This window comes from Dipodomys merriami, unplaced genomic scaffold, assembly GCF_024711535.1.
Source record: "Dipodomys merriami isolate MVZ:Mamm:240054 unplaced genomic scaffold, mDipMer1.0.p SCAF_6, whole genome shotgun sequence".
In the NCBI taxonomy this organism is placed as follows: Eukaryota; Metazoa; Chordata; class Mammalia; order Rodentia; family Heteromyidae; genus Dipodomys; species Dipodomys merriami.
In genome coordinates, this window is record NW_027206179.1 from 7,073,916 (window position 1) to 7,094,018 (window position 20,103).

The 20,103-nt window shown below is 49.1% G+C and overlaps 2 protein-coding genes across 2 annotated transcripts in view; one reads left to right on the forward strand and one right to left on the reverse strand.

Moving 5' to 3' along the window:
- Positions 1–20,103, forward strand: part of Hnrnpm (heterogeneous nuclear ribonucleoprotein M) — a 335,755-nt gene that overhangs the window by 57,783 nt on the left and 257,869 nt on the right. The gene's annotated exons all lie outside the window — the stretch shown is intronic.
- Fbn3 (fibrillin 3) overlaps positions 1–20,103 on the reverse strand; it is a 60,701-nt gene that overhangs the window by 3,229 nt on the left and 37,369 nt on the right. Inside the window, 22 exon segments of the mRNA XM_070001878.1 lie at positions 2,602–2,709; positions 2,827–2,955; positions 4,622–4,738; positions 4,891–5,013; positions 6,981–7,106; positions 8,400–8,606; positions 9,921–10,046; positions 10,208–10,342; positions 12,456–12,578; positions 12,716–12,835; positions 13,515–13,640; positions 13,771–13,836; positions 13,969–14,121; positions 14,961–15,086; positions 16,718–16,837; positions 17,323–17,451; positions 17,955–17,967; positions 17,969–18,072; positions 18,410–18,531; positions 18,861–18,990; positions 19,274–19,399; positions 19,819–19,890. Of these exon segments, the coding sequence (XP_069857979.1) occupies positions 2,602–2,709; positions 2,827–2,955; positions 4,622–4,738; positions 4,891–5,013; positions 6,981–7,106; positions 8,400–8,606; positions 9,921–10,046; positions 10,208–10,342; positions 12,456–12,578; positions 12,716–12,835; positions 13,515–13,640; positions 13,771–13,836; positions 13,969–14,121; positions 14,961–15,086; positions 16,718–16,837; positions 17,323–17,451; positions 17,955–17,967; positions 17,969–18,072; positions 18,410–18,531; positions 18,861–18,990; positions 19,274–19,399; positions 19,819–19,890 (2,601 nt within the window).

The following is a 20,103-nucleotide window of genomic DNA, read 5'->3' on the forward strand; positions in this document are numbered from 1 at the left end:
TCATCCCCTGCCTATTATTTATTCTCCCTCATGTCCCACAGCCCCTGCTCCAACATCCCCCCTATCAAATTGTGACCATTAAAAAAATGATTCCAAGATACTTTGAAATGTCCATCAAGGGGAAAAATGGTCCTTAGTTGAGAATACAATGTGAGACTCTTTTTTTTTTTTTTTTTGCCGGTCGTGGACCTGAACTCTGGGCCTAGGCGTTGTCTTTCAGCTCTTCAGCTCAAGGCAAGCGCTCTACTGCTTGAGCTACAGCACCACTTCTGGCTTTTTCTGTTTATGTGGTGCTGAGGAATCGAACCCAGGGCCTCATGCATGCAAGGCAAGCACTCTACCACTGAGCCACCTTCCCAGCCCGAGAATACAATGTAAGGTCTAATGAATGTTCACTGTCTGGCTACACTGGACACTCTCTGGGCAGGGATATGACTGTCAGGACCTGGTGAAAGACAAGTTATTGGCAAAGGGCTGGGAAGAAAGGAGTGATCAAGTATGCTGAGGAGAAAAGTTAAGAATAAGGCACTACCAGCAAAGGCTAGTTAGTGGCTTGTGCATCCCTGAGATCCTGGAGACAAATGCCTACAGGGTGGTGTGAAGTAGGCAGACTAAGAACATATCTGGAGATCCACCGTTAAGAGACAGGAGGGGTTGGGCACCAGTAGCTCACACCTGTAATCCTAGCTATGGAGGCTGAGATCTGAGGATCATGGTTCAAAGGCAGCCTGGGCAGGAAAGTTCATCAGACTCTTATCTCCAATAAACCACTAGAAAATTGGAAGTGGCACTGTGGCTCAAGCAGTAGAACACTTGCCTTGAGCTGAAGAGCACAGGGAAAGCACCCAAGCACAGAGTTCAAGCCCTACAACTGGCAGAGAGAGAGAGAGAGAGAGAGAGAGAGAGAGAGAGAGAGAGAGAGAGAGAGACAGACAGACAGACAGACAGACAGACAGACAGACAGACAGACAGACAGACAGACAGACAGACAGACAGACAGAGGAGGACAAGGAAGACAGTGCCTAGGAGGCAGCAAGACTGTGGGGTATCCATGCCACAGACCTCAGAAGGAGTGTTTAGTGCTTCGAATGATGGAAGCTGAAGGAGACAGCTGAGAGGAGGTGACAAGGGGGCCTCAGCAATGGGTTCTTGTAAAGGGTGAGGTTGATAGCCAGGCTAGGGGAGGACTGTTGGGAGGTTGTTGTTAGGGAGGCCTTGGGCAGTGAAAATATTGGGAAGCCTGGGGGACAGAAGACAATAGAACTGCTGTAACAGTTGCAGTAAAGATGAAGTATGCATGTATTAACTGCCCATTGCTGGATTCATGGCAGACATCATTAATCAACCATACCATTCTTCCTTCTACACACATGACAGATTATCAGTATAATCAACCATACTATTCTGCTGAACCAGTTGTGAATCACACTCTTCTTCCCACTGTGGACATTAGGAAATCAATCATAATGCTTTTTCTAAAACACCCATGGTAGACATCATCCATTAACCATGTCATTCTTTCCATTGTATCCATGGTAGACATGATAGACATTAGGAACTGACCACACCACATCACTCTATTAAGCTCAGAAGATATTCTTTTTCTTTTCTTTTCTTTTTTTTTTTTTGTCAGTCGTGGGCTTGAACTCGGCCTGGGTGCGGTCCCTGTGCTCTTCAGCTCAAGGCGAGTGCTCTACCACTGAGACACAGCACCACTTCTGGTTTTTCTGGTAGCTAATTGGAGATAAGAGTCTCACAGAGGGCTGGGAAGTTGGCTCAGTGGTAGAGCGCTTGCCTTGCATGCCTGAGGCCCTGGGTTTGATTCCTCAGCACCACGTAAGCAAAAAGCAAAAAAACCGCAAGTGGCGCTGTGGCTCAAGTGGTAGAGTGCTAGCCTTGAGCTGAAGAGCTGAGGGACAGCGCTCAGGCCCAGAGTTCAGACCCCACGACCGGATCCCCCCCCCCCCAAAAAAAAAAAAAAACAAGAGTCTCACAGACTTTCCTGCCCAGGCTGGCTTAAAAATGTAATCCTCAGATCTCAGCCTCCTGAGTAGCTAGGATTATGAGTGTGAGCCATGGGTGCCTGGCTTCACAGCAGATATTCATAATCAAGCACTTCATTCTTTCCTCTACATCCATGGGAGACATAGGGAAATCCACCAGACCATTTTTTATTTTTTATTTATGCCACACTCATGGCAGACATCACTGATCAACCACAACATTCTTTCTGCTATATCAATAGCAGACATCACTAATCATAACACTATTTGCTGTAACCATGGCAAACATCATTAAATCAACTACAGCATTCTATCTATACTGTACCCACATGGCACTCTCTATCAGTAATCCCAGGTATAGTCTCAGACTCTCAACAGAGCCCTCCAGCCACCACTCCCTAGGGAATAGGCATGAACCCTATGCCATGCTTGCTCAGTTGTCCCCCGGACTACCTGACCGTGGGAGATCTTCCATGCTGGCCTACTGACTTTTAGAAAAGCCAGCTTGTTACAACTTTTGGAAGAGAGGCAGTTCTTAGGTGCCTACTCTAGAACGATTTGAGAGGTGTCCCCCTTCCTCTCAGCCCCTGCCACTCACCCACATACTGGGCCCACTGGGAGTGCTGGGGGCAACTGCAGCGATAGCCCCCCAGCTCATTCTGACAGCCATCGTGATAGCGATGGGGCCCATCACATTCATTTATATCTAAGACAGAGAGAGAGAGAGAGAGAGAGAGAAAGAGAGAGAGAGAGAGAGCACATGCCTAGATTGGTGACCCTCAGGATTGCCCCCACCCTAGACCCTACTCAAGTCCAGTGCTACCTTCACAGCTGCGGCCAGAGCTGTCCAGGGTAAAGCCTTGGTAGCACTCACAGTGGAAGTTGCCTGGGCTGTTGTGGCAGCGGCCTTGGGTGCCACATGGGCCAGGTTGGGCAGAGCACTCGTCATTGTCTGCAGAGGACAGATGGACAGGTTGCCTGGTGGTTAGGGGATGAGTATGGAGCTTCATGCCACTGAGACACTTGGCCCATTATGTTGCTTTGGGTAAGTCATTCACCCCTTACCTCAGCATTCAATTGAGATCTTCCTCCTGCCTCAGCTTCCTGAGTACTGGGGTTATAGGCATGAACTACCACATCTAGTCCTTATTCCCAGGAATGATAGCAAGGTTCCACAAAAATGTTTCTATGATGAGTAAACCTCTTTTTTGTGTGCCAGTACTGGATTTGAACCCAGGTTAGGGCCTGAGTGCTGTCCCTTGCTTTTCTACTTATAGCTGGTGCTCTACTACATGAGCCACAGCTCCACTTCCGGCTTTTTGGTGATAAATGGAGATAAGAGTCTTATGGGCTTTCTTGCCTAGGCTATCTTCAACTCTAAGCCTTCTAGTAGCTACGATTATAGGCATGAGCCACCTATGCTCAGGTGAGAGTAAACACCTTTGGCTCTCTTGTAAGACACAGGACTCTCACTGCAATGCAAAAGCAGCCACAGATAATAGGCAAAGTAAACAAGGCTGTGTGCAAACAAAACTTTGTTAACAAAAGTAGCCAGGGAACAGGGCTTGGCTTGTGGCCTATAACCTGTCATGCTTTGGTCAGAAATACTGGCTGATACACACTTAGGTGCTGAACAGGCTCTGGCAGAGTGGATTAATGGGAGCCTGACTACTGGTGACCCCTTGATCTGGCTCCCTTAGGGCCTTAAGACATTAGAAGCAATAGTGGTTGGGCACCAGTGTCTTACACATGTAACCCTAGCTACTCAGGAGTTCTAAGGATCTTAGTTTGAAGCCAGCCTGAGCATAAAGTCCCTGAGATTCATCTCCAATTAACTACCAAAAAAAAACAGACATGGCACTGTAGCTCAAGTAGTAGAGCGCTAACCTTGAGGGGGGGAAAAAAAAGAAAGAATAAAGCAGCAGCAGCAAAGGTAAGCTAGGTGTGGTGATACACTCCCGTAATCTTAATACTAAGGAGGCAGAGGAAGGAGGATCTTCCCTTTGAGGCCAACCTGAGATACAAGCTTGGCCTAGAGACCCTGTCTTGAAAAAATGAAGGGAAGGGTAGAATGATGGGAGAAGTGACTTTGGTCAAGATGCATTGTACTCATAAGTTGACTTATTCAGCTAAAGATAATAGTTGAAGTTGTGAAAACTAAAAACTAAAATTACCATCTCAGCCATTTTTTAAAAATGAAGGGAAAGATGGAGATAGAGAAGGAAGAGGAAGGAGGAAGGAGGCTTGGTGACTCTCGTTACTGAACCACTGGGGACTGTGTGTGTCATCCACAGGGAGGGGAGCTATGAGAAGGCTCTAGGAGGAAATCCTAGCAGGGACTGGTCAAGAGCAAGGGAAAGGGAGCTGACCTGAGCCCTGGTCAGACTTCTGAGGTTGGGCCTCCCATGTCTTTGGAATATGGAAGTAAAAGATTCTACAAGCTACTAGATGTGTGCACTAAGAAAGCAGGCACTTTGTTCCCATCTCCCCTAAATTCCCAAAAGCCAGCACCCAAAGGGAAGTTTGGTACTTATTTTACAAACAAATGTGTGAAGGCTAGGATTAGGTGCTAACCTGCTCTTGTGTGTGTAAATGGGTACATGGGTACAAGGACTCACCGAAGCAAGCCTGGTGGCGCTGAGTGAAGCCAGGGGGACAGCGACAGGAGAAGGTACCGATGGTATTGACACAGATGAACTGGCAGTTGTGGTGCCTGGAGGAGCACTCGTCCAGATCTGTGACACAAAATATGCAGCTGTTCAGGGGCATGGCTCAGGTGGCCCTGCTGCAGCTAGGCAGGGTTGGCAGGAGTGGTATAAAGGGCATGGGACAGTAGGGAACAGGGACAGAAAGGTTAGCATGGGGTGTGTGGAGGGAAGGACATTACCTCTGCATGTCCTGCCATCTTCCTCTAGCCGGTAGCCGCGGGGACAGGCACAAAGGAAGCTGCCCTCCGTGTTTTTGCAAAGGAAGGGGCAGGGCTTGGGGTCCTGGCTGCACTCATCCACATCTAGGTGGGGAGGTGGGGTGGTGATGGTAAGGCGGGTGTGAAGAAGTAAACATTGCCAGGATGGGGAAGGGACTCGGGCTGGGTCCACTTCTCAGGGGACTCGGACCATCCAAAACTGTGTACTACCAGGTGCTGGTGGCTCACACCTATAATCCTAGCTACATGGGAGAGTGAGATCTGAGGATCACAGTTTGAAACCAGGTGGGGCATAAAAGTCCATCTCCAATAAAAAAAAAGTTTATCTCCAATAAAATACTCAGAAAAAGCTGGAAGTGGTGCTGTGGTTCAAATGGTAGAGTGCCAGACTTGAGCACAGTTTCAGGGACAGCACCCAAGCCCTGAGGTTCAAGCCCCAAGACCAGCACACACACACACACACACACACACACACACACACACACACACACACACACACACACACACACACACACACACACACACACACACACACACACACACACACACACACACACACACACACACACACACCCTGTGTACATATCTACACAGGAAGTGACTTTTTTTCCCTATAAAAATAGTACATAGAGATAGCCTTCCCTTACTACCGGTGGACTCAATGGATGGAAAATATTTGGAAAAAAATGCATGTTACTCAATGTGAAGTTTTTTTCTTGTTATGATTCCCTAAACAATATAGTGTAATAATTATGGACACTGAGTTAGCCATTCTGTCATGGAAAGCTGATTTAAAGTATATAGGAAAGGGCTGGGGGCATGGCTCAAGCATTGAAGTGTGGTCCAAATGGTAGAGCACCTGCTTAAAGCCTTAGTTCAAGTTCTACTAATCTCCCTACCAAAAAAAAAAAAATCTAAAAGATAAAAAATAAAAGTAAGCCAGGCACCAGTGGGTCACACCTGTCATCCTAGCTACTCAGGAGACTGAGATCTGAGGATCGTGGTTCAAAGCTAGCCCAGGGAAGGAAAGTCCTTGAGACTCTGATCTCCAATTAACCACCAGAAAACTGGAAGTGGTGCTGTGGCTCAAGTAGTAGAGTTCTAGCCTTGAGCTGAAGTGCTCAGGGATAGTGCCCAGGCCCAGAGTTCAAGCCCCACAACCGACAAAAATAAATAAATAAATAAATAAATAAATAAATAAATAAATAAATAAATAAATATAAAAGTAGGGCAGAGGAGTGGCTCAAGGAGGCCAGTGCTGTTGTAGCAAGTCTGCTGAGTCTAAACTCCAGGACTGCCTAAGTCAAAATATTTAAACCAAGCAAATCAAGACTAATAAAAGTATAATTTAATAATAAAATTAATAATAATAATAATAAAGACTAAATAAAAGTATATAGGAAGAGTCTGACATAACAAATACAGACCATTTTATAGAAAGGGCTTGAGAGCAGCCCCAGATTTTGATGATTGAGGTAGGGGTGCCTTAGAACAAATTCCCCCTGATGAAGAGGGATGAACATGGGCTTGGCTTTGCTTGGCACACTGTCATAGTCACAGGGAGCCAGTGCAGCCTTCCTATCACAAAAGTAGCTCCTTCACAACTGCTGTGAATAAACAAATAGGTGTGTAAACAAATAGGTGTATCAGCAAAGCAAAATCTTTGTGCCAATAAAACTTTATTTAAAAAAAACAAGAGCCAACTCATGCCTGGGGTCGGATAAACACCTATCCTAGATAAACATTTGCTCCACAATGTGACTAAAAAATAAAACTGCAAGAACTAGGGGGAAATGAGAGCGAGGATGTGGCTGAACAGAGGGAGAAGACAAGAAATCTTTGCTTCTGCTGCCCCCCACCCCCACATTTTCTGTTACATTAAAATGTGGGCCCACTTTGCTCACAGTTGCTGCTCTACTACTTAAGCCATGCCTCCAGCAAGGGTACCATTTTGTAAATGAAAACCAAGGTTTGTGAACCTGGAAGGCTCCAGGGAGGAGGGAACAGAGAGCTATTTGTAAGGATCAGGCTAGGGGCAGGGTGGGGCTCACCCACACAGGCAGTGGCAGCAGCATCTGGTGTGTACCCAGCTTGGCAGTGGCAGTGGAAAGAGCCAACGGTGTTAATGCACTCGCCATGGAAACACAGGTGAGTAAGCACACGGCACTCATCCACATCTGGGGACAAGCAGAGAAGTGCTGGTTGGCTATGCTTTGTCACCCAGGCATGCCTCCTTCCTTCTGCCCACCAGCCCTTTCCCCAGAGGCAAGCCCAGTCTCCCTTCTCTGCCCTGGACTCCTGAACTCAGGTTGCAGGTTGTACCTGAGCCAGCAGGATGCGCTGTTGAAACTCCTTCTACTGCACACATAGACACACACATCCTAGCCTTACCCATAATGTCTCTTGAGCCCACATTAATATGTATGCAATGTATGTAAGCACACATAACACGTCACATGAGAACCCCATCCACCAACAGGGCTGCAGGACTGCACCTCAGGCTCCTCTTTCCCCAGGCCTTGCCATGTCACCGCTGGCCACTTGGGATAACCTGTCACCCTCATGGACACACTCAGTGTGACTAATGCTCACTCATGGCTACATACATACAGTCTTGCACCTACCCTTCCATGCTGGCTAGAATCCAGAACACATCTGCCGACTCATTCTGTAGACCAGGGACAGGTGCTGCTAATCCAACCCACCTGCTCAGAACCTACTCTGGCCTGTGCTCTCTAGCCACATAAACAAGCACGCACATACAGACAATGCATGCCAGCTCCTGGAAGATTCACACCAACTCACATGTACTCATTAACAAGTGTATACATTGCCAGTGCCTGTGGCTCACACATGTTATCCCAGCTACTCAGGGACTGAGATCTGAGGATCATGATTTGAAGCCAACACAGGAAAGTCCTTGAGACTCTTATCTCCAATGAAAATACAAAAAAAACTGGAAGAAGAGATGTGGTTGAAGTGATGAGTGCTAACCTTGAGCAAAAGAAACTTGGGGACAGTGCCCAGGCCCTGAGTTCAAGTCTCCAGACCAGCACCAAAACCAAAACAAGTGTATAGAGAACACACAATCATCTCACACACACATACACCTGCACACACAGAAAATGAACACTGGCTCAGTGCTTATATGTGCTCACAGGCACACACAGGCTTATGAGTCAATGTATGTAAAAGGGACACACCCCACCTCCTCTGCTCACTAGCATTCACAAACACGTGTGCATGTGTGTGCACACGCACACACACACACAATTAGTAAGCTTGCACACAGAGCCCAGGAACCCACACTAACAGCTTGTACACATAAACACACTCACTAGCTCACACAGCTGCTTGACACCCTAGAGTATGTGCATGTGTGCACACAGCATACTAGCCACAAAGATGCATACACATGTACACACACACCACTGCCACACGACATCACACTTGGTACCAAAGATACCTACCTCGTCCCTCGGTGGTGTAGCCTGAGCCATGGGGGCACAGCTTCCAGAAAGTGGAGGTGCCACGCAGGGGGCAGGGCTCGCACTGAGGCCCCCAGCCCCGACCACCCCCGCAGCAGCACACAGCCCAGGGTACAGTCTCATCGCTGCCTGACCGAACCTGGCACACAGCCTGCAGCACCTCGGTGAAGCAGAGCCCCTGCCGGGTGTCTGCAGGAACAGGTGAGAATAGTGGGTGGAGACCTCTGCAGATCTGGACCCCATCCTGGGGGACTGGGCAGCTAGACATGTCTGCACAGGGTGAAATCTTCTAAGTCACTGTTATTGGTCATAGGAACACCCTCAGCGGGCTGGACAGAAGCCACAGACTCACCCAGATATCAGTAATTCCCTTGGGGTCAAAGGTCAGCATCCTTTGGCCACAGTGAGAATGGAGGACAGCCAAGGGGCAGAAGGGACTCCAGAGAACATCAGGGTGGGGGCAAGAGGTAGTGATGAGCTGGACAGAACAGCAGACAGGGCAGGAAAATGGCATCCAGCTGAGGACCAGTGGCTCATGCCTGTGGTCCTAGCTATTCAGGAGGCTGAGATCTGAGGAGGTTCAAAGACAGCCTAGGCACATAGTCTGAGATTTTTTTTTTTTTCTGCTTGTCATGGGCCCTGAACTCTGGGCCTGGGCGCTGTCCCTCAGCTCTTCAGCTCAAGGCTAGCACTCTACCACTTAAGCCACAGTGCCACTTCTGGCTTTTTTGCTTATGTGGTGCTGAGGAATCGAACCCAGGGCTTCATGCATGCAAGGTGAGCCCTCTACCACTGAGCCACCTTCCCAGCCCTCTGTGAGACATTTTTTTTAACTCCAGCTAATGACCAAAAAGCCAGAAGTAGAGCTGTGGCTCAAGAGGTAAAGCACAAGCCTTGAACAAAAAAGCTGAGGGATAGCTCCCAGGCTGAGTTCAGGCTGGCACACACACACAAAAAGAACAATGACATCCCGACACAGGCAGGCAATGCAGAGGGCCCAATGCAGACTGAATGGTGAAGCAAGTGAAAGGAAGCTGGCTTGGGCACCCCAACACTGGGCTGGGACTTATGGGCCAAGAAAGAGTTTGCTCTGGGGTGAGCTACATTGTGGGGCTGGGATCTTGGGTGGACACTGTACTGAGGGAAGAGAGAAGAATGTGGGGATAGACAGGGACAGACAGGTCACCAGGACAGTGGTACCTGCAGCTCATTGGCAAGGCTCAGTTCCCCAGAAGTGGGAAAGCAGAGGACAGCCAGATCTGAGTGAGTTTCTGCCATGAAAAGGGCAATGGGAGACAGGCAGGGGGAAGAGAGGGCTCATCCAGAGTGTTCCGTTGGCAGGACATATTTGTGTGTGATGTTTAGGTTTGGCACAGAACATCTCCTGCATGCCTTCTGGTGTTCCCAACCCTGGTCCTGTCCCTACCTCATGGATCACCCAGGTGTTGGGGGGACAGGCAGTGGGAGGCAGCAGCCAACCAACAGACATGTCTCCACATTTACCTTGGCACTCAGTGAGAGCAGGGCTGGGCTGGAAACCCTGGTCACATTCACAGTGGAAGCTGCCCATCGTGTTAATGCAGCGGCCGGGGGCACAGAGGCTGGGCTGCTCCTGGCATTCATCCTCATCTGAGGTGGGAGGGATGAAGCAGGTCAGAAGGGGAGACAGAGCCCCTTTGCCATCCTCTCTAAACCCTGAACAGTCTCCCCACTTAGGTCTGCCCACAGCATCTGTTTTTGAGTTCACTCCCCTAAAGCGAGTTCCCTGCCACCTCAGGAGCACCTCATACCTGTACAGCCATCTCTAGATCCAGACTGGGGCCTCATTCCTGGAGGACAGACACATGCAAAGGTGCCTATAGCATTCTTGCACAGCATGCTTCGAGCGTGGCAATCCTGCAGTCCCTCTGCACACTCATCTATATCTTTGGATGACCAGAGACAAGTGTCAGTCAAGGCCTGATACCCTATAGCCTGGTCCCAGAGGGAAAGGAACTAGACCATTTACCCCCCACTCCCTGTCACTGACACCTTAGTGGGACCACAGGGAGGGCCCTGCTGTGCTGCATAAAGCCTGTCCTTGCAGGAGGACATTGCCAATCCCTGGCCATTCTAAGGGGCTGAGTTGCACCCCAAACCCACCTCCCCTGCCCACATTAGGATATGTGACTCTGCCAGGCCTTCCCCTTGGTCTCCAGAACAGCTCTTGGTGGGGGAGGGGAGGGCAAGGCCCAGGCTGAGGGTCTTTCACCCTATCACTAAAGGCAAATGTCAAAGTGACCTCTCTCCTCCATTGTGACAGTTTAAAAAAAAAAAAAGTCAAGATATGATCACATGCTCTCCAAGAGGCATGCCCTGCCCCTGCTGTCCTGCTGGACTCTGGGCCCAGGGGGATGTTGGACCATGTGCATACAATATAGTTAATAAAATAATGTAGTTGGGTTTTATTGGCTCACAACTGTAGTACTAGCTACTTAGGAGGCTGAGATCTGAGGACTGAGTTTCCAAACTAGCCTGGGCAGGAAAGTCCATGACACTCATCTCCAATTTAATACCAAAAAAAGAAACAGAAGGAAGGTGTAGCTCATGTGGTAGAGCAAGCCTTGGGCAAAAATGCTAGGGGCACTGCCCAGGCCCCGAGTTCAAGCCCCAGGGCTGACCAAAAAAAAAAGGTGTCTCCCAAAATCTCATGTATTATAGGGACTGTGAAGGTGGCTTAGTCGTAGAGTGCTTGCCTTGCATGTATGAGGCTCTGGGTTCAATTCCTCAGTACTACATAAGCAGAAAAAGCCAAAAGTGGTGCTGTGATTCAAGTGGTAGAGCTCTAGCCTTGAGCTGAAGAGCAGAGAGATAGCGCCCAGGCCCAGAGTTCAGGCCCCACAACCCACCAAAAAAAAAAAAAACTCAAGTGTTGAAAATAAAATTCCCAGGGCCACCAGGTACTGGTGATTAACTCCTGTAATCCTAGCTAATCTGGAGGCTCAGATCTGGGGATGGCAGTTCAAGGCCAGCCGGTGAGACTCTTATCTCCAATAAGCTATTCAAAAAAAACAAACAGGAAGTAGCTCTGTAGATCAAGTGGTAGAGTGATAAGGACTAGATGAGGTCAAGAGTTTGGGGCCTAACATTAGTAGCTTTAAAAAAAAAAATTTCAAAGTTGTCATGTCCAAAATGAGCTTTACAACGTCGGGGGGGGGGGGGGGGGAAGGGGGGGGAAGGGAGGGGAAGGAGAAGGATTGGGATTAGGGGGGAGGGGGGAGGCTGGGAAGGGATGTGAAGGGTAAACAAAGGAGGAGGCTGCAATGCTTGGTAAGAAATGTATGCATTATCCTGCCCATGTAATTGTAACTCCTCTGTACAGTATGTTCACAAATAAAATAAAATTAAATTAAAAAAAATTTTCATTCAGTACTGGGGATTGAACTCAGGGCCTCAGCTTGCTAGGTAAGCCTTCTTCCACCTTACTACACTCCAAGTCCTTTTTAAATGTATTCTTCAGAGTCTTGCTAACTCTTGCTCAGTCTGGCCTTATACCATGATTACCCTTTGTCCTATAACTAAGCTCCTGAGCAGCTGGGATTATAGATGTGCACCACCATGCCTGGACTAAATTACAGCTTTATAACAAGAGACCTGAGCTGACACCTTGCTATGTCATTCAACATCCTGGTACCATGCTGCAATATGGTTTCTAGGCATTCATTAGAAGTGAGAACTCAGCCCTTAGACTTCCCAGCCTCCAGAACCATAAGTCAAATACCCTTCTATTTTTTAAAAATCAGTTACACAGTCTGTGATAATCAAGTATAGCAATAGAAAACAGACTTAAGATGATCACTCCTCCCAACTCTTTGCTTACATGAGCTCCTTCCCTAGTTCCTACTCTTATGGGTTTAAGCTTTTATTTCTCATCTCACAGACAGGAAGAGAAAGAGGAGTAAGAGCACTCAGGGGTCTTCAGGTTCCCCCCACACAATGAGGACTACCAGGATGGGGAGTCCTGGGGGCTCTGCCCTTCATTGGCCTGTACAGCCCTACCTCTGCATGTAGCCCTATCCTCCCGCAGGGCGTAGCCAGCTGGGCAGGTGCACAGGTAGGAGCCCTCTATGTTGAGACAGCGGAAGGCACAGAGCAGCGGGTTCAGGGAACATTCATCAATGTCTGTGGAAGCCAGGACAGATAGCATAGCTAATCAGGGTCTGCCCACAGGACCCCTACTCTTTCCTCCAGGCCATTCTCCCCTACTTCCCCCGCAGGTGTCCCCATCACCCAGCTGCACTGGGCAAGCAGCAGCCTACCCTCACAGGTTGTCATGGGACCAGGCTCAAAGCCATCAGCACAGGCACACTCGAAGCCTCCGATGACATTGGTACAAGTGCCTTCCCCACAAGGGTGACCGAGGGAGCATTCATCTGTGTCTGGTGGGGTAAAAGAGTGATCAGTGCCTGCAAAGACCATGCCCCCAGCTTCACTCATCCTCCCTACTGCCTGCCACAGACTGGACAGGGCTGCAGGCTCTGCCTACCAAGCTGGCATGAGTGAATGAATGATGAATGAGTAGAGTCAACAGCAGGCAGGTAAGTGAATGAGTATGAGTGAGCCAGGGAGTAAAGGCATAAATAAAATTAATGAATGAGAATGGAGTAAATTAATGAATGAGTGGAAGAGTGAAAGACTTAATAAGTACATGAGTACATGAATGGATGAACAGTAGAATGAATGAATGACTAGGTGAATAAGTGAGAGACATTTAGCAAATAAGTAGGTGAACAAGTGCGTGAGTTATTAAGTGTATAAATGAATGAATGAGAGTGCCAGTGAAGGAATTAATAAGTAGGTTAAAGAGTGAATGGTGAATGGCAAATGGGTAGTGAATGAATCAATGAATGGGTGATCAACTGATGAATGAAGAAGCTAGGTGGCAAATAAGGGAATAAATGAATTGGTAGAGTAATTGAATGAGTGACTGAATGAACAAGTGAATATCTGAACGAATGAGCAAGGACACAGATTGGGAAAGAATGAGTGAAGTTCAGGGAGAGGATGAGTGAAGCAAGAAGGTAATAGAGGCCAGGGCAGGACGAACTGGTCACACACCCACGCAGCTGATGCCAGTGAAGTCCAGGCTGTAGCCGAAGGAACACTCGCAGCGGAAGGAACCATCCATGTTGACACAGAGGCCATTGGCGCAGATACCAGGGTTCTCTGCACACTCGTTCACATCTGCAGGCGGTAGTTGTTGAGACAAGGTACTGGCCACTGTGAGGGCCTCATAGCCACCTGTAGGTTGGGAGGGAGCCTGAGACTTGGGTCTAGGCAGAGCTGAGGGGCTCCTAGTGGGTGATGGACTCACCTTCTCTGGAGTCATCGGGGCCTGGCACTGCTCCATGGCCAAAGGGACACAGCTCCTGGAAAGCAGCTGGACAGGAAAGGAAGTGAGTTACTGTCAGGACCCAGTGAGGTCTCCAGGATCCCGAAATGGTAAGGAAGAATGCAGGAAGAAAGGAGCACAGATGGTTAGAGAAGTGATCAGGGCAGGATGGGCACTAACCACTGCCCTCCTGGGGACACAGCTCACAGGGGTCACCCCAGCCCTCCCCAGGCCTCTTGCTGCAGCAGCATCGGGTCTTGGTGTTGTTGAATGCTTTGGGCACCAAGCACTTTCCAGACTCAAAACGGGTGAAGCAGAAACTCTGTCGTGTGTCTGTGGGGTGGGAGGTAAGGAGCTCCATTAAGATGATTAAATGCCCACAGCTGTGTGCATTTGCTCTACTTTCCTCCACCCCTCCACCCCAGGTAAAGGGGCAGTGCTGGTCCTACTAGCAGCCAATCACTAATATCCATACTCCGGGGAATGGTGATTGCCTCCAGAAATGAACACATAACCCACACTGGGCCAATGAAGATCATCCCTGGGACTTTGGATAGACAGATGGGAATCCCTTCTTTTCTGCTGTGAGGTACCCCTGTGCCAGGAAGAATGGCCCAATTCAGCCAGTTACTCTTCAACCAGAAAAGCCCCTATCTAGAGAGACAAAAAAAGCCACTGATTCCAGAGAGCTTGAGGACTCAGGATTTCGGGCTTCAAACCCTCAAACATCAGGTCCACTTGGACTCCCACCAAATTGAAAGTGCTCATGGTCAGGCTGGGACATGGCTTCTAGTGAGCCCAGATCCCCAGAAAGATGTTAGTTGAGTAGAACTGCAAGCTGTATTTCAGCCTGTGAGAAAAGGCTGGCTCAAGTTGGTTGAGGCTAGCCCATGCTGGCCAGGCTAGCCCAACAGAGAGGAAGTTACCCAGTGGCCTCAGCTAGCTTGGACTGAACAGTGAGGGCAGCCAATTATTACAGAACAACCTAAGCTCAAGGGACCAAGCTAGCCCAGAATAGCCAAGCTAGCCCTCTGTAGAAGTGGCTTGTCTGTCCAGAGTTTCAAGAATACAGAGCCCCCAATTCTGGGTGATCTGATCCTTCCTCAACAAACACCCCCTACTCCCTTCTCTAAGCCAAGCACATATATATATACGCTGGGACCCAGGCTTACCAAAGCAACGGTGCCCATTGTCAGCAGGGACAAAGCCAGGTGGGCAGAGGCATGTGAAGCTCCCAGGACTGTTGATACAGGTCCCAAAGGGGCAGATGTTGGGTTCTTCCAAGCATTCATCGATATCTGGAGGGGCAAAGACAGATTTGGGACTGAATTAGGCATGGGTGGCTCATACCTATAATCCTGAGGACCAAAATTCAAAGCCAGCCTGGGCAGGGAAGTGCATGAGACTCTTATCTCCAACTACCAGAAAGTCAAAAGTGGAGCTGTGGCTCAAGTGGCAGAGTGCTAGCCTTGAGCAAAACAGTTCACAGACAACTCTCAGGCCCTGAATTCAAGCCCCGGTACCAGCATATGTATGTGAACACACGTGTGGTAACACACAGGCACAGGAGCTGGGATTGTACAAGTAAGACTCCCACCCTAGGGGAAGGATCTAGCTATTGGGAGGTATAGATGGAGTGGAGGTCCAGCTCTCACACACCTAGGGGCTGAAGTGGGGTAGAGTACCTGAGGATTTAACATGATCCCAAACTCCCATTGTCTTTTTGAGGGGTGAGCAGTACTAGGGTTTTAACTCAGAGCCTTGCACTTGCTGGACAGGTGCTCCATCACTAGATTCACACCTCCAGCCCATCTTGCTTTGTTTTTTGAATATGGTCTAACTGGGCCAGTTGGACTGCAATCTTATTTACTCTTCTTGCATAGGTGGTGCACCACCACTCCCAGCTTTTTTATTTCTGCCTAGGCTAGGCTCAAACTTGGTTCTTCCCAATCTCAGCCTCCCAATTAAAATTCAAAGATCATCTTTAGAGACTTAAAACTGTGCAAGTCTAATTGAGACTGGATAAAATTTAGCCATTACTAGACAGAGTCCATTCATGTTGTACCAGTCTATCCCAGATAGAATAAGCCAAAAAAGGATCAGGCTAAACTGGTCTAAACTAGTTATATCCAAGAGAGGCCATTTTTCAAGCCAGACTGATCCAGAGTGGCCCAGATCAAGGCTAGCCCAAATGCAAGATTAGACTAGATGGGGGGTGGGGGGAAGTTCGGGTGGGGGGAAAGGGGGAGTATGGGAAGGGATGGGAAGGGGAAACAAAGAGGAGGCAACAATGCTTGATAAGAAATATACTCATTATCTTGCCCATGTAATTGTAACTCCTCTGTACGGTATTCTCATAAAAAAAAAAAAAAAAAAAGATCAGACCAGAGGTCATAAGATCAGTTCACTCCAGGTTAGTCTAGACTGTATGAGGCTAGCTCATCTACTTAGATCAGACTGGTCCAAGTCTAGCCCTATGAAAGAACCAGTGAAGGTCAAGTCAGGCCAATCTAGCTTAGTTACCCCTGTGGGTGATTACACCAGGGAAGATCATGGTCAATTACTGAGTGAGAAGAGCCTGTGTCCATTTTATAGGGCCCACAAATTCTGTGGGAGACCTGGAGAGAAAATCTGTAGTCAAGAATCTAAAAGCAACCATAACAGTGCCACCAACATATGTAGCCATGCTTTGTGCTGGGCTTGTAAGCTGTGCTCAGCTTACAAATGAGGAGACAGAGGAAGTGGAGCTGTGGCTCAAGCGGTAGAGAGCTCGCCTTGAGCTGAAGAGTGCAGGGAGAGTGCCCAGGCCCAGAGTTCAAGCCCCATGACCGACCAAAAAAAAAAAAGATATTGCTGTTACAAATGGGAAGACAGAGGCCCAGAGGTACCTCCCTGCTCCCAAGGCTAGGACATGAAACTAGACACTCACCCACACAATGCTCCCTCTGCACCTGGAACCCCGGAGGGCAGTTGCAGCGGAAGGAGCCCTCAAGGTTCTGGCAGATGCCTGGCAGGCAGGATTCTGAAAGGCTCACACATTCGTTGGTGTCTGTTGGGGAAAACGAAGAGGGAACCCCAGTGTGAGAGAGGAGGTGGAGGGCTCTCCTGGGGCTGGGGCCAATGTCTGGCAGTCACTCCACGATGGCTGAGGGTCCTGTGATAAGCCCTCTCTCCCAATACCAATTTGGGGTCCAGTTTGAGCATCAAGGGAGTGATTATCTGGTGAGTTAAAGGTGGAGAATGAAGAGTCCAGAGGGCAAGGGGGAGCAAGAAGCCTTCCAAGATTTCTGTGGCATCCACTTAGCAAATCTATTCTTTGTCTCAGGAGACTTACATCTCTCAGACAGTCTCACCCTAACCTGCACACCCTATGAAACTGTGATGTGCAAGGGTTTTTGTTTTTATTGTTATTATACCTTAAAATAAATGCACACAGGTATCAGATAAAACCAGGCCCACTCAAAAGTGCCATCTGCAAGTGACTGTGGCTTGAGGTCTGGCTGAAATGACTCAAAGCACCATCGGGAGACTTACCCACACAATTCCTCCCATCGGCTGTGAGTTCGAAGCCATCCTGACAGATACAGAGGAAGGAGCCAGCTATGTTGAGGCACTGGCCAAACTGGCACACCTGCCCCACCAAGATGGTACACTCATCAGTATCTGCAGTGAGGAAATGGGCAGGTAGTCAGTCATGGAGCCTGAGAACATTGAGCCTCCCATGAGCTGATGGTACAGACTTTAGTTAAGCAAGCACTCCTATACAACTTTACATAATAATCATCCTATTATTGGATGAGGTAGATACTATTATTTTCTAATATAAAACCATATGGTGCTATGAATATGCCACTAAGTGCTCTTAACTGCATCCCAGATAATTACTTTCCTTTTTTAATTTGTACTAGGGCTGGCACCTGAACTCAGGGCCTGGATACTGTCTCTTGAGATATTTCACTCAAGGCTAGCACTCTACTTCTGGCTTCTGGTGGTTAACTGGAGGTAGGAATCTAAAGGATTTTCCTGCTAGGGCTGGCTTCAAACCTCTATCCACAGATGTCAGCCTCTGAGTAGGAAGGATTACTGGTGTGAACCACCAATGCTCGTCAGATGTATCTGCTATTCAAGAGGACACAGAGGCCTGTCCCCTAACCCTGCAAGTTCACCCACACAGTCCCCCATTGTGTGAAGCTGCAAAGCCTGGAAAGCAGAGGCAGCTATAGGAGCCAATGGTATTCTTGCAGGTTCCATTCCCATATGGCCACCAGTCACATTCATCAAGGTCTGACAGAGCCAAACACACCAACCCACTCAATGCACACAAGGGAACTCAATGCACTGGTGGTTCGGGGAGAGGACCCAGTCCACCCAGCCTGTCTCCCAGCACCATAGCTGGTTCAGATGGCTGGACAGTGACCCTTAGATGGGGTATCTGGCACTACCTATCATTCTCATTTTACAGGTAGGAAAACTGAGGCATGGGGAGACAGATTTAAGAGTCAGGATTCAAATCTGCATCCATTTGTGAATTAGTATAGATAAAAGAGCCATCCCAACCTGGGGGAGATGAAGACCCCAGGCAGAGCCTGCCCTGAGAGGAAGACACAGGAAGGCCTCTCACCCATGCACAGGGTCTGGTTTGCTGAGGCCCGGAAACCATGGTGACAGAGGAACACATAGCTGCCCTCCATGTCCACACAGTCACCATGACCACAGACATTCATGATCTCCTGGCACTCATTCCATCCAGGGATTCAGGCAGCAGAGTATGTCCAAGGGCCACATCACTGTTTCCCCAACCCCCCATGCTACAATGGGGGAACCTGAGCCTGTCCTGAAACACCCGTGTTTAAGATCCCTCCAGGGTCTCTGGGTTGCCAGCACCACGGCCAGTACATCTCATATCACCCCAAAACTGTGCTATCATGGGGGTTCTGTGTTCTCCCAAACCCCACAACAGTGCATACAGAGATCCAGGCCCTCCACAAGTCACCAGGAGCTGCCTAGGTCCCTTATCTCCTTTTCCCAGACTTGCTCTGCTAGGGTCTGGCCCATCATCCTGGATACCCCACTCACCCACGCAGACTCCTTTGGGTGACAGTGTGAATCCTTGGGCACACTCACAGCGGTAGCTGCCAGGGATGTTGACACAGGATTCTTTCCTCCCACAGGGACTCTCTGTGGTGCCACACTCATCCACATCTGTGGACCAAGCCAGTGAACCAAGTGGATAAGAGAAGCCCACCCTGACAGAACCAGACCCCAAGCTCAGCCCTGGAGATCTCTCTGAAAACATCTAAAACCAGAGCAAGGGTGGTTAGAGGGGATAGAAGACCCCAGGAAGATATTCACTCAGATGGGGAAAGAGGTTCAGAGTTTTACATGGTTCCCCTCAATTGCATCATGGGAGACCCATGTGGGGGGAAGGGCAGCATCCCCCCTCCTCAACCAAGGCCCCAGAGCTGGGGATAGAACAGGTGGGCACCTTCACAGGCCAGCAAGTCGCTGTGGTACTGGAAGCCCATAGGGCACTCGCAGTGGAAGTTCCCGGCCTGGTTGATGCAGACGCCATGGGTACAGATGGCTGGGATTTCCCTGCACTCGTCAATATCTGGGGAAGGCATAAGAGGTCAGGGGGGCCCATCCCTGTGTACCTGCTGGTCCTACAGTGTGGTAGAAGGAGCTGTGGCTGCCAGCAAGCACCTGCTCCATCCACAAAAACTGCTGGGGCCAAAATGCTCCTGCTCAGACCATAAAGAGGCCAGATGTGGCCAGTACAGGGAGGGTAGGTAAAAGTTCTGGTGTCAATTAAAAAATGCATATTTCAGGGTGAGGATATAGCATGCATGAGGTTGTGGGTTCCATCCCCAGCACAGGAGGGAGGGAGGAAGGGTGGACTTTGGGGGTAGATTCCTAGGGTTTTTGAACAGAGAGAGGCTAGGGAGACAAGGGTGGAAAGGAAGGAAGGGTGGGATTAGGAAGAACAGCCAGGCTGGGGATACTCAGATGTATGTGAGGGGCAGCACTCACCGCGGGGCCTTCCAGTGTGCATGTCAGTGATGAAGCCAGGGACTTGGCTCCCACACAAGACCTGGTAGTCAGCTGTGCCAAGGACAGCAGAGCTTCAGAGAAGACTCTGCAAGGAGAGTCCTCACCCCTCTCACCCCACAGCCCAACCCCACCTGATCTTCTCTAACCTGCCCGAGCTTGCTTAAGCAGCCCTGGGCTCAAGATTGCCCCTGGCCTGTGCAATCAGTAGTTCCCCAACACACAAAAGGGAGACCCCCATCCCTCAAAGTTCTTTGCTGCTCAGGC